This window comes from Eptatretus burgeri, chromosome 11, assembly GCF_056783735.1.
Source record: "Eptatretus burgeri isolate ZD-2024b chromosome 11, Ebu_testis_v1, whole genome shotgun sequence".
Lineage (NCBI taxonomy): Eukaryota > Metazoa > Chordata > Myxini > Myxiniformes > Myxinidae > Eptatretus > Eptatretus burgeri.
In genome coordinates this window covers 92,686,486-92,711,388 of record NC_140971.1, presented here as the reverse complement: position 1 = coordinate 92,711,388, position 24,903 = coordinate 92,686,486, and the positions used below count along the sequence as shown (strand labels likewise).

The window sequence follows — 24,903 nt, the reverse complement described above, 5'->3', positions numbered from 1 at the left end:
TATGAAAAGCAGAGATGCAAGTATTAGTGAAGAAGAAATTACAACTCGTATTAATGTTAATAAAGAATTTGATGAAATATTTAAAGAAAAGGATTTATTTGAACACATCTACTTGGATGATGAAGAAAAGGAAAATTTCCCTGTTGATCTTTACAATTCATTAAATGATATTTTCCAATAAATAAATGGATGCGAAAGAAAGAGCAAGAAGATTTAGGGAACATCAAGAGTTGGTTTCAAAAGTTTTAAAACAACAGGAAGACAAAGAAGAAACGCTAACGGGTGAAGAAGTATTTGAAAGAAAACAGGATAAATTTTTTAAACCACTTTTAAAAACTTCCCAAGAAAAAATTATAGATGTTTCCACAGTTCCCACAATAAAATATACTCTGAGAAAGCTCCAAATGTTAAAAGATTTCAGTCAAATGACTGAGGAAGAATTAGAGCATATAGGAGAATTAGAATATGATGATGAAGGATTATTTCAACAACTGGAAGAGATGAATCGACCCCCTGATTATATTGTGAATGCTCTTCAAAACAATGAATATTCAGCGGATTCAAAAACCAAAGCAGGACTCGTTCCAACAGAACAACCAGCAATATTTCATCTTGTTCAAGAAAAGGTATTGATATTTAATGATGAATTAAGGTTCTTGAGTTCTGCTCAACCTCCTGTCAAACTAACTCTGAGATTAATGTTTCTTCTCACAAAAGATGGAAGACAAGGTTCAACTGTGAGGGATGAATCAAAGTATATTGATAAACCATTGGATATGAAAAATAATGATGATAAAGTATATGTTGATCTGCTGAACTCTGTTGATTATAGGGTTATTCTTTCTGGTAAAAGTAGGAAGAATGAGAAGGAGAAACACATTATTCAGGCTTTTAGAATTCTTGGTTCAGGTGTTAGTTTTCTTCCAAATGACCCATCACAATTGGTTAATAGACTGTTATTGTAGTAAGAAGGCTGGAAATAACAATTGTTTTAATGAAGCATCAGCCATTTTAGACCAGTTGATGAACATGAAAATAATTAATAAATCTCAATATAAAGACATTTTATCTCGTATTAAATAAGATGAGAAGCACAATCCTGAGTTTTAATTTCACAACAAGCGACCACACATCTTCATTCCCATACCCACTACAACTTGACACATCAAAAGAATATGAGACATCTTTATTGTCCATGGAAACTTGTTATACCTTATTTAATATAACCGAGAAAAATGACAAGTTTGGTTATAATCCGGGAAGTGGATACAAAACTATGTCTCACCCGGAGCATATGAGATTTCTCAAATATCTTCCGAAATTGCTCGTCTTATGAAAGAACAGGGTGATGAACCAAAAAATATTGTTATAGACATTCAAAAACGTACTTCAAAATCAATGATTAAACTTAAAAATAACTACAAGGTTGATTTCACAATTGATAATTCATTTAGAGAGTTATTGGGTTTCTCCTCAAAAAAGATTGAAACTAATGGGACGTTTTACAGTGATAATGTCATTCAAATATCCTCAGGAATTAATCCGGTATTAATTCACTGTGATTTGATGGTGCTTATAATGATGGAATAAAAACAAATACAATATTTTCATTCAGGGCATACTCAACCCCAATTGGTTATAAATTCAATATGGAGCCCAAAAATTTGGTTTATCTCCCTGTGTCAAGAAAAACCATACACAGAGTAAATTTTAGGATAACCGACCAAGATAATCGTATGATTTCTTTTAATGGAGAAGTTATATCCATCAGAAATCACCTACGTGAAGTTTTTCAAAAAATAAATACGATGGTTATTGTGAGGAAACACAAGTTGGGAAAATTTAAAATAATTACAGGGGAAGGGATGTTCCTTTCCCCATACTACAAGGGTGAAGATATGTATCTTGGTCGAGGATACTATAAACCGAAGAGACAAAGCGGTGTTGGACATCAATTTAGAGGAGATGGGATAATTTCTACACTAATGGGTATTGGTTCAACTATTCTTAAACATAAAGACCTAATTGGTTCAACTGCTTCTGCTGTGGGAAATGTAGCAGGTGCTATAAAGAGCATAAGAGATGCCCAAAAGGAATCTCATAAATTACAAGCAATAAAAGAAATTAAGAAATTTAAAACTCAGTTGTCTCCCCAAGAACGACAGAAAATAATTTGAATACTTGGATCAGGGTTTCAAAAGTTTAAACATCTTTTTTCCTAAATAAATACAAGTATTGAAGCAATTGATAGTATCTCTGATTTGGATGATACCATTGTCATCTCAAACTCCACTAAAAATGAAGATTACTTCAAGGTAAATGCAATAACTGGAACAGACTGGAATGCAAATGGTACAAAAAGTTTTGAAATAAATAATCAACAAACCTATTTGAATCTATCCGAAAGTTTCTTGTTGTGTAAATTTAAATTCACCAAGGCTGGGAATAACACAAACATTACACTCGTAAATGATTTCTTCTGGAAAATGTTTGATAGTGTTCGTTTGTACATTGGAACACAATAAGTTGAAGCGGTTGATTATGTCTCTGCTGTATCTTAAATGATGAAATTTACACTATATACATTCAGTGATAGAATGGGAAAGGGGTTTGTCGAAGGTTTTATTCCTGATATGTCAACGGGAACAACCACAGACCCTGGATAAACTCAAAGGAAAGGAGGATATAATGATGATACAAAAGCAGTTGATAGTTTTACTGTGGCAGTTCCTCTTAAAGGTATATTTGGATTTTGTGATCATGATAAAGTTCTGTATGGTCTTAAAATTAGATGTCAACTACAAAGGAATGATAATGAAAATAGATTACTTTTTGGTGTTGCTGGTGCTTTTGGTGATCCGAATAAATTTGTAATTGATGAAATGAGTTGGTATATTAGTGAATATTCTCCTAATCTTAAAACGGAAGAGATGTTGAACAGAAGACTTAACTCAAAGAAACCACTCAGGGTATCATAACTCAAAAGAAGATGTCAACACGTTAAACTAAACCAAACCACGGACACGTGGAATTTGGGTGTTCTGGAAGGAAAGCCACGATATCTGTGGATCATTTTTTAAAAGCCAGATGGTGATACTGCGACTGATAAGAATAATGCATTGAGTGATAATGCTAAGGTGAAACAACTTCGCGTTTCTCGAGATGGAAAATTTTATCCACGGGATAGATTGGAAATTAATTGGGAAAAAAATAATTTTGCTGAAGCATACAAGTCTTACCAAAAGGTGTGTGAAAGTAATGGAAATAAAGAACCTATTTTGGATATGACAGCATTTAAAAGTTTGTATACAATCGATGCGTTTGACCTGAGCGCTCAAAAGGAAACTATAAAGTCGAATCGAGTGGATACTTCCCTATACATTGAAAGAGGAGAGAGAGTGAAGAAGTTGATACATATTGTTTGCTTTTGGAAGAAACAGAATTGCAGATTAATACAGATAATGGTGTAATGATTAATCTCACATAATCTTTTATTAAATAAATGAGTGGCAAAGTACCAACTCGGGTATATGTTAATCAAATCAATCTTCATAAACTATCATCTTGTGTCCAAAATCAAAAACATTCAGAGAAAAACCTACAATTCAGAGAAAAGGAGCAGTAACAATTGATGTTTTGCTCACAAGAGAACAGGTTAAAATCTTGAATGATACTGGCTCACTTAAAATTAAAATGACAAAACCAATGTTGAAAAAATATTCAATAAGAGAGATGAGTGGAGGATTTCTCCCATTTCTAATTCCTTTATTTGCTGGTTTAAGTGCAGTTGGAGCATTGACGGGTGGTATTTCAACAGCGGTGAAAACTGCCAACGAAAGGAAGGCTCAACTCCGGGCTCAAAAAGAATTGGAAAGACATAACAAAGAGTTGGAGAAACAAATTAGTGGAAGTGGTGTAATTGTTGATTTTGCTGAAAAACTTGAAGGTCTGCTTGATAAAGCGAGATTGTTAGTTGGAGATATGCTTTCTTCTCTCGCACAAGCAGGTGTAAAATTAACTAAAAGAGGTAATGGATTATATCTCTCTAATAAATAAATGAGCATTGATGAGTGGTTTAAAGAATTTCTAAAGAATACGACGTCAAATATTGTAAGAAATTAAAAATTCATAATGTGGTTCATTGTATCAGAGATGAATTAACAAATGTGCCTAAACATACAAAGAATATTATTATGAACTTCGAAGATAATAATGGGAACGGTTCTCATTGGCTTTGTATTTTTAATAGTCAAGACAAATATTATTTTGATAGTTTTGGTCTTCCACCACCTGTTGAAGTCATAAAATTCTTACAGAATGGTGTTTATCAAACATTTCAAGTCCAAGAATTAAATTCCAAGTGTTGTGGTCAATTATGTCTATATGTGTTATTTGAACTCAACAAAAATTAAAAATTTTATGACTTTTTAATCTAATATAAATGACTTGTGTTGTTAAAGATGGTTCTATCTTTGGTGTATCCCAAGAACTGGATATTGATTTATCAAATTATTACACAAAGGCACAGGCTGAACGACATAAATATAATATAACCAAAAATATTAATATGAAAAATGCTTATAAATAAAAAAATTATCCAAGCCCGACTGACGCGAATGACTTGGTGAGATTAAGCGATTTATCACAATATATATCCTTAAATAAAACGGCCGTGTATTTCAAAGATACAGAAGTGTTGATTTTATCTCCAGGTCATACAGAATTCACAGTTCGAATTAAAATAAATTTTTATAAAGAAGGGCATTTCGTTTGTATGAGAATAGAAGAATGGGGGTATAATATGAATGATTTAGGGTATAATTGGTCATTTAAAATTGACCTTGAAGACCTGGAACAATTAAATCAGTCTCGTAAGGAAGAATATTATCCACTTGTTATAGAGAATGAGTTTTGTGGAGCCACGATTCGTAAACAACAAATAAAATAATTTAACAAGGGTAAATATAATAATGGTTTTGCCCTAGTTTATATCATGAAAACAGAAAAAAACAGGATTATATATAATAAGTAAGGAAATACAAAATTATTTAACTATGGGGAGGTGTTTCGTGTCGTAATATTATTCTAACATATATTTCTTACACATAAATGACAGCAAGAAGACTTCAAGAAAATTATCATTTCTGTGTCCAAGCATACCTTCAAGAAAAGGGTATTCGGTATTTTAATAAATATGTTCTACAACATAAGAATGAGGTATTTTCAAGAAAAGATTGGCATTATGCTGATGTTGATAAACCGACAACTTTAGATTTAATTAGAATGTTAAATAATGAAAAAATTATAAAGTTCAGAAAAGGTAAGGCTCTTTAAGAAATTCAAAAGAAATTTTATTGGTTTCCTGTTGTAAAAAAATTATTTTGGATACAGGAATAACAAGAAATCCTGATGAATATATGTATGATATTCTCTGGGGTGTAAGTGATTCAAGGATAGTAAGGGATGAGGAAGGAGTTGAAGAAGAGAGGGAAGAGGAAGAAAGAGAAGAGGAGAGAGACACACAGAGACACACAGAGACACACAGAAAAAATATGGAAACCGGTGAGATTAAAAAAAGATTGGGGGTATTACAGAAAATAACTCAACCCACAGAGGAGGAAAACGAAGAATTGACAAGTCTATTTGCAATATTTTTGACAAGACTATTGACTTCGACAGGATATTTATTTTAATTCAAGTTTTTCATTTTTTTCTTAAATAAATGGAGGAGAGAGTGAAGGCATTTCTAAGGATTCTTTATGTTTTAAAAATTAAGATTCAAATGTGCATGTTGGAAACTAAAAAGGTTTTTGCACTCTGCAGGAATTTTTCTCATAAATAAATGAGTTATTTCTCAAATGTAAAAAGAAAACTAATACTAAAAATATTTCATATATTAAAAGTAAAAATAACAGGGTTATACAAAAGGTATATGTTCAGTGTGTGGTTCAAAAAAAAATCAATTTATCTCCAAACACAAACTTGGAGATGTACAAAAGTTTTTATCAGGAAGTAAATTTACAACTACTGCAATACCAGGGGAATTACATCTACCAGGGTATTCTTTGTGTGGTCCAGGCACAAACTTGGATAAAAGATTAGATGAGACAGACAATCCTAAATCATGGAGTAAACCCATCAATAGAGTTGATGAAGTGTGCATGAGACACGATATTGATTATGGGAATACCACAACTTTCGAAGAAAAGCATGAAGCCGATAGAGAAATGTTGTATAATTTGTCTCTGATACAAAATCCAACCTTGAGAGAAAAAGTTGATCGGTTCATCGTGAAGAAGATGATCAGTGCTAAATTGAAACTTGGACTTGGAAATTCATAAAACTTATCGGCTCTAATGATGTCATTAAGACTTAAAAGCAATTGGCTGATGAATTATATAAACCAATATTCACAAAGTTTCGTAGAAGGAAGGTTCATTCCAAGGAAGTTGATTATATCTGGTCCGCTGATTTGATTGAACTCAATAATGATAAGGGGTACAAGTATGCTTTAACCGTTATTGATTTGAGGAGAAGATACGCATGGGTTGTCCCTTTAAAAAACAAAACGGGTAATACTCTTATGTTAGCCTTTCAACAAATATTTAATAAAAGTAAGAGAAAACCTAAAACATTGTGGACTGATGAGGGTAGAGAGTTTTATAACAAGACATTTATGAATTTTCTAAAAAATAACAGTATTACATTATATCTATAGACTCTATAAAAAATTCACAGAACTCGATTCACAACAATGGTCATCTTTTATTCAGGATATTGTGGATAAGTATAATGACACGATTCACACGTCAACGAATATGAAACTATCAGAAACATTTACAAAATTAAAATATGAAAAAGAGATTAATATCAGAAAACCCAAGTTCAAAGTTGGTGATATCGTAAGAATATATAGGTGGAAATCTCATTTTGAAAAAGGTTATATTAAACGATGGACGAACAAACTTTTTAAAATTGTTTATGTAATAGATACGGTTCCTTAGACTTATAAGATATATGATTTAGAAGGGGAAGAGATTTTAGGTTCATTTTATCCACAGGAATTATAAAAGACAAAACTAAGCAGATAATACCCATGGGAGCATTGGGTTGGTCCTTCACTCCCACCTTCTATACACCGTTGTGGACACTCGAGGGCCAAGTCCGAGGTGTATAACAGTATATAATGTGTGTGAAGGGGGACGTTCTTAGATCTGTGAACCCCAAACACAGAATCCTCAACTGAATAGTCAAGGCTTAACGTGTGTGTGTGTGTGTGTGTGTGTGTGTGTGTGTGTGTGTGTGTGTGTGTGTGTGTGTGTGTGTGTGTGTGTGTGTGTGTGTGTGTGTGTGTGTGTGTGTGTGTGTGCAATGGGAGCAATGGGTTGGCGCATCACTCCCTCCTACTATACACCGTTGTGGACACTCGAGGGCCAAGTCCGAGGTGTATAACAGTATATAATGTGTGTGAAGGGGGGTGTTCTTAGATCTGTGAACCCCAAACACAGAATCCTCAACTGAATAGTCAAGGCTTAACTTTTGTTTGTTGATGTGTGTGTGCAATGGGAGCAATGGGTTGGCGCTTCACTCCCTCCTACTATACACCATTGTGGACACTCGAGGGCCAAGTCTGAGGTGTATAACAGTATATAATGTGTGAAGGGGGACGTTCTTAGATCTGTGAACCCCAAACACAGAATCCTCAACTGAATAGTCAAGGCTTAACGTGTGTGTCTGTCTGTCTGTCTGTCTGTCTGTCTCTCCCAACCCCAACCCTCACATTCAAAATCTTAACCCCAACCCTCACATTCAAAATCTCAACCCCAACCCCCCAACCCTCGCCCAACACAATGTCTTTTTCAAAATGAGATTTCCCCCAATACATATTTTTTACGTTTTTTTTTTTCTCTTCTTCCAATTCTGTCTTTTAAAGCTTTCAGGTTTGATGATGTAGAAAGGGGGAGTAAGCCTGCACTTTCTTCCCAGAACTAACAATATATATTTATTTATGTTTTTTTTCTCTTCTTCCAATTCTGTCTTTTAAGGCTTTCAGGTTTGATGAGGTAGAAAGGGGGAGTAAGAACTTTCTTGATAGGTTTAGATCCCAAAGAGTGGTAGCATTTCAAGTCTCCAAAATAAACCCAACTTTCCAAGTCTCCAAGGTATAACCACATTCCTGTTGACTTTCCAAGATATGTATCACATTGTGAGTTATCAAGCCAGAACCCACATTTCAAGTCTCCAAAAATATAACAATCTATCCAAGACTCCAAGGTAGAATCACAATTTCCAGAAATATTGTGGGTTTCGGTGATAGATCTCACATAGTATAACTGGGGATCATCAAGGAAAACTCCATTTTTCCAATTTTTATGGGTTTCAGTGATAGATCTCACACAGTATAACTGTGGATCATCAAGGAAAACTCCATTTTTAAAAATGTCTGAAATTTGTGAGTCTCCAAGGTAAAACATGTATTCTGGCTCATCAAGGTATAACTTGTTCAGGGGGTATTGTCTTGATAACTCGCAATGAGTACTATTGTTGCAAAACTCTTTTTCAGGATTTTGCTGGTCTCCAAGGTATAACCCTTTGGTTGGGTCATCAAGGACGAACTCGTTCTGTGGGTCTTGGTCGCTCATAAGGTCTTCAACCAAGCCAACAATTTTGCCCCAAGTTGTGGCAAAAGCAGTATTTTCATTTCGTATTTCAGATACAATTTCCTGTGAGAGAAAATAATAATGTATTAATTAATTGATTTAATTATTAAATGAGTATGCTTCAATCAAACTTTGAAAATAGGAAAATAAAATCTTACCTCAACAGATAAGAGGTTTGAATCCAGTTCATCAACTTGAAGGTTTAGTTCCATACAAGTAGTCGATCTCCAAGGAACCCCAAAGTCATCCCACTCAAGGCCGAGCTCATTCTGTTGGTCTTGGTCGCTCACAAGGTCTTCAACCAAGCCAACAATTTCACCCCAAGTTGTGGCAAAATCGGTATTTCCAGATACAATTTCCTTTGAGAGAAAATAATAATGTATTAATTAAGTTATTTAATTATTAAATGAGTCGATGCTTAAATCAAACTGAAAATAGGGAAAAAAAATCTTACCTCAATGGATAAGAGGTTTGAATCTAGTTCATCAACTTGAAGGTTTAGTTCCATACAAGTCGTCAATCTCCAGGCAATCACACAGCACACCATTGCCAGCAAAAAAAATGTTTAAAATGGAGCCTGGGCTTGAGGCTTTCATAGGGAAAGACTGGTGGGTGTGGTTTCCTTTGGAAATTCCCTGGGCAAGCCCAGGCAAATTTTTCAAAAGCATAACATTCTAGAATTTTCTGGTGATTTCTTTGTGAGTCAGAGATGAACTGGAAATGATGTAAGAGTAGGTGGGGCTTAGCAAAAGTGGGCGGGGCTTATAAAAAATACCTCATAAAAATGGGCGGAGCTTAGGGAAAGTAGGCGGGTTTAAGGAAAAGTGGGCGGGATTAGGAAAAAGTGGGCGGGGCTTAACAAAAAAATATCCTGTGGCTCAGGAAGTGGTCAAACAAGAGCATTCAGAGAAGTTTATCATTTCGTAATGGCACAAAAGGGGTATCTTAAAAAATATAAAGATTCAAATGTTTTATTTTTAGATGGGGATTATTGTGCAAAGAAAATTAATCTATTGAAGGAATTTGAGAATGAACAAATCTTTATAGGTTCAATGAGTGAGCTAAACAATTGCATTGGTTATTTGAAAAAGAGTGTCCCGAGGCTTACATGTTTCAGATATTTCTTTAGAATCACCTTTAACAAATCACATTACTACTTTACTACTTGAACAAATCTTTATCTTATTGCATTGGTTATTTGAAAAAAAAAGTGTCCCAAGGTTAAAAGGGGAGACAAATAAATATACCTTGGGATAAAAAGGGGGTTTGCTTTTTACAGCGCCGTTGGAGGATGATCCAGAACTGCAGGGTCTACCGGAGTGCTCAGTTCCTCAATACTGACCACAGGCTTGTTGTAGCAACTCTAAAGCTGCACCTTAAATCCTGGAGAATGGTACCATCCCAGCCTAGGCTGGATGTTGCCAAGCTCAGGGATGAGAGAGTAGCTGAGGAGTTTGCGAACAGGCTGAGTGGACACTTGGGGGGTCTGGGTGCTTTGGGGGGTCCTGAAGAGTTGTGGAGTGCCTTCAAGACCACCGTCCTTGATGTTGCCAGTGGATGTCTTGGAGCTCACCGCAGGGCAAAGAAGAAATTTGTCTCAAGGGACACTGGATACCATTGACCAGAGTCGCAGGGCCATCCATATCTAGTGCCCAACTGTGTCTGCGGACGTCCTCCTGCAGTTGGGTCACTCCTTGTTAGGAGGTTGGTGGCAGGATTTGCACTCCGGCCACCGTAAAAGCCTTCATTCCGCAAAACGCAAAAACGCAAAGAAATCTGAAAACCCACTTCGTGGGAGTACCTCCTGTGCAGCCTCCCTTCGCAGGGCAGCTCACCGGATGACGGGATTGGGGCAAAGCCTTCGGGACCCCCAATCTTTGATTATAGGAGGGAAACCACGGGGTAACATCCCTGGGTCAGATTGCGGGAGAGTGTGTCGGAGTGGTGCTGAGGTGTCGTCCACCAGACGGCGGTCTCCTTGGGATAACCTGAGGCGGTCCCTTCGGGTGGGTGCCTGGAATGTCCTATCCCTAAGAGAGGATGATCACCTGTTTCTGTTATCATCTGAGCTCAAGCGTTTGGACGACATCGGGATTGCAGCTCTCTCTGAGGTTCGGAGACCGGATTGTGGCGAGATAATGGTGGGTGGTTACACCTACTATTGGTCTGGTCACTCTGATGGTTACCATACCCAAGGAGTTGCTGTAGCTGTGTCCAATAAGCTGACCCCAATGATAATTGAGGTAACACCGGTCAACGAGCGTATTATGAGATTAAGGATTCGCCACTCCTGAGGTGTCATTTCCCTGGTCTCTGTTTATGCTCCAACTGAGGCGAGTGATCTCACCGTGAAAGATGCATTCTACGCCACACTCGAGTCTGTGGTTGATCAGTGCCCCAGACGAGATACACTTCTAGTCTTGGGGGATTTCAATGCATCGACTGGAACTGATAGGGATGGTTATGAGGTGTGTGTTGGTCCCCATGGGTCAGGAACTATGAACCAGAATAGCACTAAGTTCCTTGACTTTGCGAGAAGTCATGGACTTAGGGTGGCTGGTTCATGGTTTCAGCGCCCACAAGCTCATCGCTGGACTTGGTATTCCAACGCTGGCGGTGTGGCAAAGGAGATTGACCATGTCCTCATTGACGGTCGTTGGAGGATGATCCAGAACTGCAGGGTCTACTGGAGTGCTCAGTTCCTCAATACTGACCACAGGCTTGTTGTAGCAACTCTAAAGCTGCGCCTTAAATCCTGGAGAACGGTACCATCCCAGCCTAGGCTGGATGTTGCCAAGCTCAGGGATGAGAGAGTAGCTGAGGAGTTTGCGAACAGGCTGATTGGACACTTGGGGGGTCTGGGTGCTTTGGGGGGTCCTGAAGAGTTGTGGAGCGCCTTCGAGACCACCGTCCTTGATGTTGCCGGTGGATGCCTTGGAGCTCACCGCAGGGCAAAGAAGAATTTTGTCTCTCAAGGGACACTGGATACCATTGACCAGAGTCGCAGGGCCAGGCTGAATGGAAGAGCTGAGGTGTTCAGGGAGCTGAGGCGTAAAACTGTACGTGCACTGAGGGTGGACAAGGAGGCCTATGTGCGAGGAATCTGTGAGGGGGTAGAGCATCACCTGTGGACAGGTGATTCTCGTCCCGCTTACAGGGGAATTCGCGCATTACGTTCATCCAAGCCCATCCCTCGGAGCACTGCAGTTCGAGCAGAGAGTGGTAGGCTCTTGACAGAGGAGTCTGAAGTGAAGGCCCGCTGGGCCGGTTACTTTGAGCGTTTGTACCAGGCTGATCCCCCAGCTGTCGAGTTGGACGTCAAGGGTGTTACAATCCCTGTTGCTGACCCTCGAATCAACTGTCGTCCACCTTCGCTTGTGGGAACACGGGCTGCGGTGAACCAGTTGAAACGGGGCAAAGCTCCAGGGATCTGTGGCATCCATGCCGAACTTCTCAAGGCTGGTGGAAATGCTGCACTTGTGTCGTTGCATGCAGTTTCGTGCTCTGCCTGGAACACAGGCATCATCCCAACTGACTGGAAGAGGGGCCTTGTTGTCCCTCTCTGGAAAGGGAAGGGTAATCGCCAAGACTGCAACAACTACCGAGGGGTGACGCTGCTCTCAGTGCCGGGCAAGGTCTTTGCTCGGATAATTCTTGAGAGGGTTCGCCACCATCTGCTTGAGCACCAGTGTCCAGAGCAGTCAGGCTTTACACCAAAGAGTCAACGATTGACCGTATCCTTGCACTTCGTGTCCTCACCGAACGCAGACGAGAGTTTCGGCAGGGGCTGCTTGCAGCCTATGTTGATCTCTGTAAAGCGTTCGATTCAGTGAATCGGGATGTCCTCTGGAGGATTCTTGGTCTTCGTGGGGTGCCGCCAAAACTGATCGATCTGATGTCTGAACTCTACTCTGGTACTGAGAGTACTGTGAAGTGTGGTGGCACCATCTCTGACTTATTTCCAGTTGTTACTGGAGTTCGTCAGGGATGTGTACTTGCCCCCACACTTTTCAGCACTTGTATGGACTGGATTCTAGGGCGGATGTCGGAGAGATCAAGTTGCGGTGCATCGTTTGGGAATGTCAAGATCTCGGACCTTGATTTTGCAGATGATGCAGTCATCTTTGCGGAGACTTTAGACGTCCTCTTGGGGGCCCTTGAGGTGCTGAATGAGGAGTCGGAGCCGTTGGGATTACGGGTGTCTTGGGTCAAAACTAAGATCCAGGCTTTCGGTGACATCTTGGATGCTGCTGTCCTGTCTGTGTCTGTTTGTGGTGAGGATGTTGAGGTTGTGGAGAGATTCACTTACCTTGGCAGTGATATTCATGTCTCTGCTGGCTGCGAGTCAGAGGTCAATAGACGTCTGGGTCGGGCCTGGGGAGTCATGGATTCACTGGATCATGGTGTGTGGCGCTGCCGGTACCTGTGCGGGAGGACGAAAGTCCGAGTCTTCAGGTCCTTGGTACTTCCAGTCTTGCTCTATGGGTGCGAGACTTGGACTCTGACCAAGGATCTGAGACGGAGACTTAATTCCTTTGGTACCAGGTCTCTTCGGAGAATCCTTGGCTATCGCTGGTCGGATTTTGTGTCCAACGAGCGGTTGCTGAGAGAGACTCTGATGAGATTTGTTACCTGCATAGTCCGTGAGCGTCAGTTGCGGCTGTATGGACATGTGGCTCGTTTTCCTGACGCTGATCCTGCTCACCAGATTCTCTCAGCGAGGGAGTCTCATGAGTGGAGGAGGCCAGTGTGCCGACCACGTGCCTCATGGTTGCAACAGGTTGACCATCATCTCAAGGAGATTGGGATGGGCCTGGCATCTGCCTGGGGGATGGCCAGACGGAGGCCCCTGGAGTACCGGCGGAAAGTGGACGCAGCAACGCGCTGTTCTGGCACATGCTCCCATACCTGACCTGACCTTACTTTGTAGGGGAAAAAAATGAATCGCTGAAAATCCCCCATTCATTTACATGGGGAAAAGTGAGCCAGAATCAGTATATTCACCCTATTCACCGGTCCACTCAGTTTTTTTTTATTTTTTATTTTTTTTCTGTTTGGTCCTCAATCCAAACGTTGAGCGCTTTTTCCATCCTTTCAATATGAGGATCACGGGATTGGAATGAGCCTTTTGTGTTTTGCCAGAAGAACCCTTGCACACATATTTGACTCACGTATAAACACAGTTGATTCATTGATCCGGTGATGGTGGCCCACAAATGCCGCACGTACACTTCTTGCAGACTATCTTAAAAATCATCTCTGAGCTAAAAGACATAAAAACTTGAATAATTGTTTTTTGGGTGTTGTTTTGCGTATTTTGTTTTTGTGATTTGTGTCAGGGGTTGTGGGACTGTATAAAGGTTGTAGCGGTGCAGGCTATGCAGGCAGTGGCGGGGGTGCAGCCTGTGCAGGCAGTGGCGGGGGTGCAGCGTGTGCAGGCAGTGGCGCGGGTGCAGCATGTGCATGCGGGGGTGCAGCGTGTGCGGTCGGTGGCGGGGGTGCAGCCGGTGGTGGAGGTGCATTGTGTGCAGGCAGTGATGGCTACAACCACTGCTACAAGATTATAAGGCTACAAGGTGTATCGGTGTGATAGGAAGGAGAGAATAGGAGGAGGAGTAGCAATGTGGGTAAAGGACAGCATTGCATCAAAAGAAAGGGGTGATTAATGAGGGAATGAATGTTAACATTGTGCAGGAGTTTAGTGAGGGCCACATCTAGAATATTGTGTGCAATTTTGGTCACCACAGTTCTGGAAGGACATAGATGCCATGGAGAGGGTTCAGTACAGGGCTACTAGATTGATTCCAAGCCTCGCTAGATTCAGCTACGAGGAGCGGCTGAAGGAAACAGGAATTTATACACCAGAAAGGAGGCGGTTATGAGGAGATATAATAGACATGTTTAAGATGATGAAAGATATTGATAAAATAAGTGCAGAAGAATTATTGAACAGAGTAGACAGTGATAGAACCAGGGGCCATAGCTTGAGAGTAAGGAAGAGGAGAGTTAAGACAGTAGCAAGGCAGGGGACTTTCACTCAGAGAGTAGTTAATGCATGAAATGGTCTCCCTGGAAAGGTGGTGGCAGCAGAAAAAGTCGATAAGTTTAAAGTCGATAGGTACCTGGAAGTTATGGAGGGGTATGGGGATGTTGATAAGACTTTTAGGTAGTTTGAGCGTTGATGGGTGATTGTGTGCATGTCTATGGAGTGCTGTTGGTGGGGGTTTGTGAAGGGGTGTTGTGTTGATGTTGTGTGTTTTTTTTTAACCAACACTATGCCCCCTCTCCTGGGGAAAAAAAATATTATAATAATACAAATACAAAAACTTTTTTTTAAAAACACTTTATTTTCAAAATACAGAAACATTTAGCATTTTCTTCTTTGGATCTTGTGTTGATAAATTGGTGTGGTGTTGATGTGGCAAAGGCATGATGGTCTGAATGGTCTCCACCTGTCTTGTTTCATTGTGTGTTTCACACGATGTCGTAACATTTCTCTGCCTTTTGGTGCGATTGTGTCCATCGTTTTATGTTTGGGTGCCATTATTAACTGATTTGTATCGACTAGATCTTGTAGATCTCGTGTTACAGGATATCTGTTTGTCATTTTCCTGTTTGATGACTATCATTGTAAATTTAACTTAGTTCCTGTATGCTGGCTTGATTACTTTAATTAATCGTGCAAGAGAAACTAGGAAAGGCTCGTAAAGAGAGGTAATCGTACATACGGACGCCAACAATGACTCATGTCAGCTCAAAAACTACGATTCACCGAAATGGAATACCATGATTACAAAATCTGAATACAATAGGTTGCCTGCAATTGGGAGAAACCCATGATTTTGGAACCCATGATATTCGAGGGTTCACTGCAGAGCACGATCTCAAAAAGTTGCGGACGGATTGGGACGAAACTTGGTGGACATGTTGGGTGTGTGACGAGGACGAAATGATTCAATTTTGGTGAAGATCCGAATCCGGAAACAAGAATTATTTAATTTTTAAAGTGATTCTTCACCATTGAGAGATCAGGCCAAAAATGATATCTCGCATGTTTCAAAAATGTGTTGGGCCCGATATGTTCTCGTGGATCAGGCATTGCGTGGCGGAGGTATGTGCTCCACCGAGTGCCCTTCTAGTTTCTGGACTGCTTTTACCTTGATTGTTTTATTCCATTCTACTGTGATATTTATCTTCCAGGCTGTCCTCGCATTATGCCTTTGGCCCTGCAACCACTTCTGATGAAATACTATGTCCATGCAGGTTCACCATCTCCCGCATATCATTCTGCTTCGCAACTCTTGGCTGTAAGCACCTGGGATTTTGATTCGCAGTCGCGGTAAGTCCTGCTCGACCCTGTTTATTTTGATATATGATTAAAGTTGCATTACCCTTTTGATTCTCTCTTTCTGTTTGTTGTACGAGCCTAATTTGAATTTGCCATCACCGTTCCTCTCAGGTTATTCCTCCTCCTTTGTTAGATCTTTACATAAAATATAACAGACTCTCTCTGCCGAACGGGTGACACAAGACCGCCAGAGATCAACTTCCAAGAAATACGTTGCCCAATCGGCCGAGCAAAGGCTCATGATCAGTTCGCCACGTGGTGCCTTGTAGTTCGGTTTTATTAATTTCGCTATGCGGCAGTTTTGGTGTGTGCGTACGGTTTTTATGGGGAATTTGATTATGCTGAAGGGTGATACCATGGCTCAAAATGCACAGTGACTTGCTAAAACAACAGGGTTAATAAATAATGTGGATTGCGGTGCAGAAAGCATAATAAAAAATCAACGGTACAGAAGGCCGATTGGCATGCTTCACCTGCACCGTAACGGTTTCCAACAGCTATCCTTAAAACTATTCTTATGTGGGCAGACTTGGACAAGAACAGGAGAGTTGACAATGTGGTCTCGGTGTGTGAATGGTCTTCCTTGGTGAAGCGTTGGAAGTTCAGGCTAGTCTTGTGGGTCAGCAGACACACTAAGGACACTTTAGTGCAGGCAACCTTTCCGTTCGTGGGGTCTCTTGTCTGGCGTCCCGGTGCCCCTCTTGGCTTGCGTCGCCCTTGGGTCTGTGTTGCTCTTCAATCATCTGGTTCTCTCTCTGGCTCTAATTGGCATCCCTCGTCACCTTTTATAGCCCAGCTTCCTGAATACCCGCAAGTCGCAGTGTCGCGCAGTCGCAGTCCCAAAGAAGCACACGTGTTGAAGCCATCTGCCAGAGTGTCTCCGAAGTTTTGTACTTTGTTCATGTGGATGGATGCACCATTTGAGGTGTCGTATGGTGTGGAAGGGCAACGAGGTATTTGAGAGTTAATCACAGATGGAAGATGTGGAACAGAGACAGACACAAGAGTGAAATAACTTGGTGTGGAGAGGAGGAGACTGGTTTGATATCCGATCCTGATCATTGCTACTTGTAGTTGTAGAAACTTAGGTTAACACTTCTTAAGAGATTACTGATTAACAATTAACCCCTGAAGTACTTTTGGTAACAATATTATTTGGAATGAATCTTGTTGCTCTCGTCGAGAGACTACAATTTCCGAAGATTGAACAGCTGAATATTTACTGAACTTGTATTTATTGATCCTTGATCTCTTTCAGGTTTGCCATACCTCCAAAATTCCCTAGAATACAAATTGTAGGCATTATTGTTGGTACCACAAGGCAAATGGAACTACACAATGCGGCACACTTCATTTCTTTACCTCGCCGAAGGAACATGAAGATACTGGAGAGAAGTAAAATAATTAAAAGGAGGAAAAGGAAACTGGAAGGGATATCTGTATCTTCATTGGTTCCCAAGTTACAACACATGCATTAAATATATTTGGTAAAGCTCTTATAAACAGCCAGGACGTGTCTCTTGATGAAAGCAAAGGTTTGAGACCCTGTATGTTAAATGTGTGAAACTTTGGTTCTACATCCATGATTTTATCTTTGTTTTACATAATGTTACCTTTTTCTTTTTACACAGCTGCAAGTTTCATTCAGAGATTGATGTGAAACACTGTGCTTTGGGGGCTGTGAACCGCCTAGCGTGAGTTCCCCAAGTCCCATCTTCATTTCGCCCCAACTTATTCCAGCACTGCCTCTCAGCATCATCTTTTACTTTATTCTCTTTTGATTAAAAGTTATTTTGAGGGAAATTGAAATGTTATATGAATGTGGTTGTTTGGGTGTGTGTGCTTTATGCTCTCTAGTATTCCATCCTCTTTTTATTTTTATTTTTGTATTCAGACATGTACGCTTATGGAGTTGCTAAATAACAGATCAGCAGGTTCCGGGACTGTCGGAGGATCAAAGAAGACAAAGATGTCACACATGAGTTGCAGAAAGGAAAGGAGTGAGTGGGGAAGGGATCAGTAAGAAGGAGAACGACACTTGGTCGAGCACATATCTCTGCCAGACTGAACAGTTTACGTTTGTGTCCCACTGATGGGTCGAATCTGCATTTGGACCTTAACCAAAATTGAATCGATTCATCCTTGTCACACACCCAACCTGTATATCCTGCTCACAGACAAATAGACAGACAGTGGTGAAAACATGACATTTGTCCGTCCACCTTTGATGGTCGAGGTAATAAAACAACAGGTGTGGCTAACTCTTGAAAGGTAGGGGCATGGGCCGACAGATGCAGGTAGGTGGTTGCACAGATGGAGAGGGCAGAGGGATGATCAAATGGAGGTGAGCGTTGAGCTTATAAATGGGTAGGCTAACCAGCTGTGGGATTTTGTAAGATTGTACTGTATTTGATGTTTGCCAGGGATGAGAGGGTGGGAGAAGTGAGACAGAAACAGAGGCCACTAATCTGTCTACGGTCGGTGATGATCAGAGCTTGGGACTTGGCCTCCCACTGAGATATGCCAATCACATGGATTTCTTGACTTGATTGATTTCCCAGGAGCAATATTGGAAGCTTGTTGTTCCAGTCTACAGTGGGGATCCATTGTTCATGATACTTCAGATGAAGGCCTTGTACACAATCATGAGCTCTAAGTGGTTCAGAATGAACTGTGAAACATTTTGTGGAAGATTGGATTTTCTGTGTCTCTTTTCCAACAAGCATTCCCTCAAATGACAACTGTTTACAACTAGACCTTGTCATGTCAAACTTTTCCTCAAACATGTCCTGTTCTTCCTTCACTCCTTGAGGTTCCCCCTCTCTGACCAGACGTTGGTGTCTGGCAGTATGCAAGTCTTTTCGTGAAAATTATAATTTTTATTTATTAATAATTTGGCAAATAATTAATTGCCAAATAATCGAAGGAAATTAAATGTTGTTTGGAGTATGTTTTGCCTTATTTTAACATTCCAATGCAGTTTTTATCCAAACACAAGTTGCTTCCCATTGTTGGTACCTTTGCCGTGTATGCCCAGCTCTGAACTGATGCAAGAGCATTTTCTCAAATGTATTAGAGCGAAAGCATAGTGAGTTGCAGTCCTATCTAACAAAGTTCAAGGGTGATTAGTTTTCAAAAATGCCTGAAAGAGCTGTTACACAATTCAGGTACACACAGGTAGACATGAGACACCACCTGGCTTGACATTCAACAAACAGTTGGAGAGCTTGCAAACACTAACCCCCCCTCCCCCCCCCCAAAAAAAATAGGTATTTGCTCTCTTCTACGAACTACACAATTTCAGTGAAACTTGACCACAACCTTCATCACCCATGATGTACCAAAGTTTGTTCACAGCATCAAAAAATTCAAGGCTGAAGGAGGTTTGTGGGAAGTTTGATGACTGTTACTCCTGATCCAGGTGAGCTTCAGGACAGGCGGTCCTTTTCTTTAGTTTGGTTAAGATTTCAAAGGTAGGTTTACAGGTGGTTTGTCAAAGTTTAAAAAAAACAAAAGGGACAGAATTTAAAATGACATGATAAAACATTTGAAAAAGAAAGATGGACTCCCAAGGATTTTAGTAAGGAGTGAAATAACCGATATTGGATGTGATAAAAGTGTCCATCGAGATATTGCATTTTAAAAAGGTAGAATTGATAATAAAAACGTCAAACTAAATATACTGTCGAAGCACACATGCTCCCTTCTTGTTATATTTTTTAAATCAAAGCTGTTCCCCACAACAATTCCAACAATTTATTGAACAGAAAAGATTATTCGATCAAATTCAAGTTTATAAAATGAAAACAAGTTGCATTTTATCAAAATTTAAAGGATGTGAGAAATGAAACCAATTCATCAACATCTTGTAACAAACTTTATTTTAGTAGCAAATGTCTAAAGAGTTGTACACCTAAAATAACTTCAGCAATTAGTAACTATTTTACCAATTTTCAAACTCTGAAACATAAGCTTTGGCTTTCTTATTCAGAGGTTTTCACCCTTTCTACCCAGAATGTCTCCAAACAGAGGTTCCACATCAGGAGGTCAATGACTTCAGTTGTGTTCAGTCAATCGAGCAATGTAATCACACCAAATTGGATGACTTTACTTTCCTTGTTAGAGGCCTTCACGTATTATCACACATTCCATTATATAACCTGACATGTTATCATATGTTATATATTATAAAATAACATGTGACATGTTATAATATGTGACATGTTATAAAAATGTTATCACAGGATGGTGCCACCAACACCCAGAGTTCTCAGGGAATTTTAGTGGTTGCAAGCTCTCCAACTGTTTGTTGAATGTCAAGCCAGGTGGTGTCTCGTGTCTGCCTGTGTGTACCTGAACCCTCCCGTAGACCCCTTTTAATGAGCGCAAATTTTGATTCATTCGATAAACTTTGGTACATCACAGGTGCTGAAGATTGTAGTCAAGTAGCGTATGTGTAGTTTCCGAGAAGAGAACAAATACATATTTTGGGAGGTCATACTCAGCCCCCCCCCCCTTCCCTGTCGACCCCCTCTTCATGAGCGCATATCTTAATGCAGTCGATACACTTTGGTGCATCATGTGTGATGAATGTTGTGGTCAAGTTTCATCAAAATTGTGTGTGTAGTTTTGGAGAAGAGAGGAAATGTACCTGTTTTGGGGGGTCAAAAATCCCCCCATAGACCCCTTTAATGAGCGCAGATTATGATGTGGTCGATACACTTTGGTCCATCATGGGTGATGAAGGTTGTGGTCAAGTTTCATTGAAATCTCATGTGTAATTCTGGAGAAGAGAGCAAATACATATTTGGGGGAGAGGGGGGTCAACCCCCTCCCCCCCCCCGTACATCCCCTTAATGAGTGCATATTTTGGTGCGGTCAATACACCTTCGTTTGGCACCAGGTATGAAGCTTGTGGCAAAGTTTCATCAAAATTGTTTGGTTCAAGTGTTTATGGACTGACTAACTCGCTCACCTACGGACACTGTTCAATCGCATAAGCTCACCTGACTGAAGTCCAGGTGAGCTAAAAAGAAACAGGTGAGGAGTTTGAAAACTGACGATGTTTTATGTAAAAGGTTCATTTCAATCATGTGTAAAAAGTGTTTGCTCTCAACATTGTAAATGGATTTGCTGAAAGTCTTTTGTCAACCTTCAAGTTTCTCTCTTATAATCCACTAAGAATGCAATTTTCTTTTTGCATGTTCCACAGCTACTGCCTCAGTAACTGCCTTGCCCCAATATATCACATCACTCTCACGTCGTCACACATCCCACTCATCACCGATGACTGCTCCATGTGTTGAAGTCCATCGACTGGTTCATCCCTGCATTCCTGCCCGTTCCTGTGGAGATTCAGAAGAAATGCAAAGATTTTTAATCTTCATCATTTTTTTCTTCCTTACATCTTCCTTATCATTTTTCATCTTTTATTTTATTTTATTTTGCATAATTTTCTGGAAAAAAAAAGTTTATCCACAGCTTTGATTTGGTGTTTACCACATTGTTACTTGAATAGTTTCAATAAACTTGTTCTCCGTTCATACGATTTGATGTACCAATCGTTACGGAGCGTTGGTGCTGCTGAAGCAGTTTCTTGGCGAGGGATATGTTGGGTGGTTTGCCATTGTGTCCAAACCAAGAATGTAGGGGGTGGATGTGGGTGCAGGTCGGGGTGTGGTGGTTGAGTTTTCCACGTCACCACCCCAAACCGAGGCCTCGCTTTTTTCACATACACTGTTAATTTATAATAAATTCAGGATGAATATAATACGAATGATTATTTTACTGACCCGAGCCCTCGCTCCACCAGCCCAAGCCCTCGTACTATCGCTCCAAAAATGATGCTGTGCTGCTTCCTTGCTTGATATATTTATGACTTATTTATAACTAGCAAATACGACCCATCACTTCGCTGACTGGAACATTAAGAGGGGGGAGATAAAGAAAGACAGAGACAGAGAAGAGCCGAGCCTTGTGGGACACCTATACTTGGAATGGACGTGTTCACTGCTCTCAGAATGAACATTGTCAATGGATGTGTTGCTCCTTCATCAGTGCTAAGTGCCTCTGTTCATCAAACATCGGCTTGTCACCGTTGGACATCTAATCTTAACTCCATGAGAACTGTCGACGATGCAAAAGGATTTGTACACAGAGTGAAGACAAAGTCTGATGTTCTGCCAATCCAGCAGACGCTTCGGCGCTTACCTTTTGCTGTCTGCAATGCTGTCTCGATCATTGAAAAGGCAGCTATCATTGAGAGCATTGACTCTTCTGAATGGGTTTCACCTATCGTAGTTACCTATAAGAAACCATGAAGGATACAACTGCATATCTTCATGAACACAATAAGGCAATCATAATAGACAGCCATCCACTCCCACATATTGAGGAGGTCTTTGTAGAACTTGGTGGAGTGAGAATGTTCTCTCCTTGATCTTCAGAGTGCAAATCATCAAGTGCTCTTACATGAGGAAAGCAGAGACCTTCCGGCTTTTACACACACGAGGGACTTTCCCACTATTGCCGTGTACTTTATGGTACGTGAAGCGAAGCGGTCCATGCGGGGTTTCTTCCGGTATGACTCCAGTGCCGCACTTTGGACATTTACTTTTCGTCTTGGCCGCTGTTTGTGGGACTACACAGTGGGCATCAACTCCTCCGGAAACACTTTCAAGGGGTACTCCTATCCAGGCGGGAATGGTTTGATAAAAGATACTCATGGTATCGTGCAATGTGTTTGCTCCAGAAAGGGTATGTACGACCTCGTCGTAATTGTGAAGCGCCAGACCTCCCAGTTCATCCACCTCAGCTCCATCCAGGCAATTGAGCTTCCTGTCGAGAATGGGATGCGCTAATTCGGTCTCCAGCTCCTCGGTTGCCGTATAGTTGATACAGTATCCGAGCCGATTCAAGATGGTCAATACACGGCGACTTCCGGTGAGTGACTTCAGCACGATGGCGATCAGAATATGCTTGACAGGTTTCATGGTGGCCCCTGATACGATGAAGAGCGCATCTTGACTGGCAGCATTAGCTCGGCGTTTAACAGCTTCTGAATGCTTTTTGACATTGGGACCACCAAATAGGACCCTGTGAAATGTCTCGACCAATGCAGGTGGATTACCTTCACCCTTTTTCAGTGAGTCAATTGTGAGCGGATCTGTGAGAGGCTCTTTCTTCACTGACTTCAGCGCCTTCCGCATCACTAAAGCGGCTTTCGTTACCTACCCTTTGGGTGATTACTTGAAATTGTAAATGTTTCCACTGACGAATAATCAATGGCTGCGCTATGGACTATCACACCTTATTTTTTGCTGGCTGATGAATTCATTATCGGTAAGCCTGCAAATCTCTTCTTCAGTACTTCGCCAAAGTACTGATTCGCGGTGATGTGATTTTGCAACTCAAATTCTTCACACAGATCCAGATATCAATCGAAAATTGATTTCAGATGTTACGATCGTTTCCTTTCGATTACGTGTTCTTCAGTGTATGCATATATTAATTCCAAGGCATCTTTCGAGACTTCCTTTTCAGGAGGTATATCCTCCTTCATTGCGCTCACTCTGTCAGCGGCTTTAATTTTCTAGGATCGGCATGAATGATGTACTTTCACTTCTTTCGCAATCATATCCACCCCTGATATGTTCACCAAGACATTTTGCAGCTTGAGAATTGTTGATATATCTCGTATCTTCTTCTCGACCTGTTTTGTCTCGATCCTACCTGGTTTCTCTTTACTACCATTTGGTCGGCGTTTGATGTTCTTATTACAAAACAGACATTCATCACCAATAATACCAGCAGTGGACGTTGATGATGTTGGAGAAGCGACGTAACTGCATGTTGCGTTCGTCACTGACGTTTTGGTTGGTAATGGTAACTGGCAATTTCGATGATACAGTGGTGAAGTTTTTGTAACACTTGCTGTGATACCCGTCGGTATCTAACGGGAATTCTGGTAAACGTTCGACCACGCTACGATATTTGGATCGAAAACTGAAGTTTTCAGCAAGTGTCTGGAATTCGCTGAACTTCTCATCACCTTCAATTTGTCAGCGTCAATTCTAGGATATTACCGCAGGATCCTGCAGGACACACATGAATAATGCAGCGTGTGGACGGGGTCGCCTCAAATGCTCCTCCTGGAAGACATATGTGGGACACTAAATCCTAGGGCAGGAAGTCGTGAAACGATCGCTACAAAGGTGCAAATCCATCGGGCTTGTCTGAAATATGAACATGAACTTAAAAACAAAACAATCAGACTGGAATTAAATTTATCTGTTCTTCGGAATGGTGTGGTATACCGGCTTACCTGATTGCGGAATAACTACAGTGGATCCTTCGTTGTCTTTTTTCCCCTTCTGTTTCCACTGAGCTCATTTCTGGCACCTGGTCTGTGAATGGCAGGTCACTGTCTGGAAGATGTGCATTCCTGTCGTCACTCTGTGATGAAGATTCTGGCTGATCATTGTGGTTGTCATTATTGAACTCCGAGTCACTGGGATCCATTTGTTGGTCTGAATCCATGTTCGAGTGTCCAAACACAGCACTACTAGTACGAAAATCGAATCCGATTCATCCCCTTCACGAGACTTGCACAACGCTACACAGCACTACGAATATATTATCAGTGCTGTGATGCACAGTTGGAGCTAAAAGAGAAACGAAGTCTACTCTCAGGAATGAGAACTTTGGAAATACCAGGAAAAATACCGAACTGCTGTTCCGAAAACGTTTAGGTTAGTTTCGTTTTCTTTTTTTTCCAATTGGGTGCCTTTTTAGGCCCTTCTTGGGCCCTTCTTGTTGAACCAAGCCTGTGTATTTTATTTGAGTTGTCACAGTCTCACCAAGTTTGTCATTCCTCTTTTGACAAATATCAAGTAT

At 40.7% G+C, this 24,903-nt stretch overlaps 2 protein-coding genes across 4 annotated transcripts in view; both read left to right on the top strand.

The window, feature by feature from the left end:
- Positions 1-14,250, top strand: part of LOC147017663 (uncharacterized) — a gene marked incomplete at its 5' end in the record, with an annotated part of 37,842 nt that extends 23,592 nt beyond the window's left edge. The window contains one exon of the mRNA XM_085847718.1: positions 14,000-14,250. Within this exon, the coding sequence (XP_085703844.1) occupies positions 14,000-14,250 (251 nt within the window). The remainder of the gene's footprint in view (positions 1-13,999) is intronic.
- Positions 1-21,549, top strand: part of MAEL (maelstrom spermatogenic transposon silencer) — an 88,716-nt gene extending 67,167 nt beyond the window's left edge. For all 3 annotated transcript variants that reach the window (XM_085847424.1, XM_085847425.1, XM_085847426.1), the window contains exons 7-9: positions 15,861-15,999; positions 17,640-17,702; positions 21,221-21,549. In XM_085847424.1, the coding sequence (XP_085703550.1) occupies positions 15,861-15,999; positions 17,640-17,702; positions 21,221-21,314 (296 nt within the window). In that variant the 3' untranslated portion in view covers positions 21,315-21,549. The remainder of the gene's footprint in view (positions 1-15,860; positions 16,000-17,639; positions 17,703-21,220) is intronic.
- Positions 21,550-24,903: the final 3,354 nt, after the last annotated feature.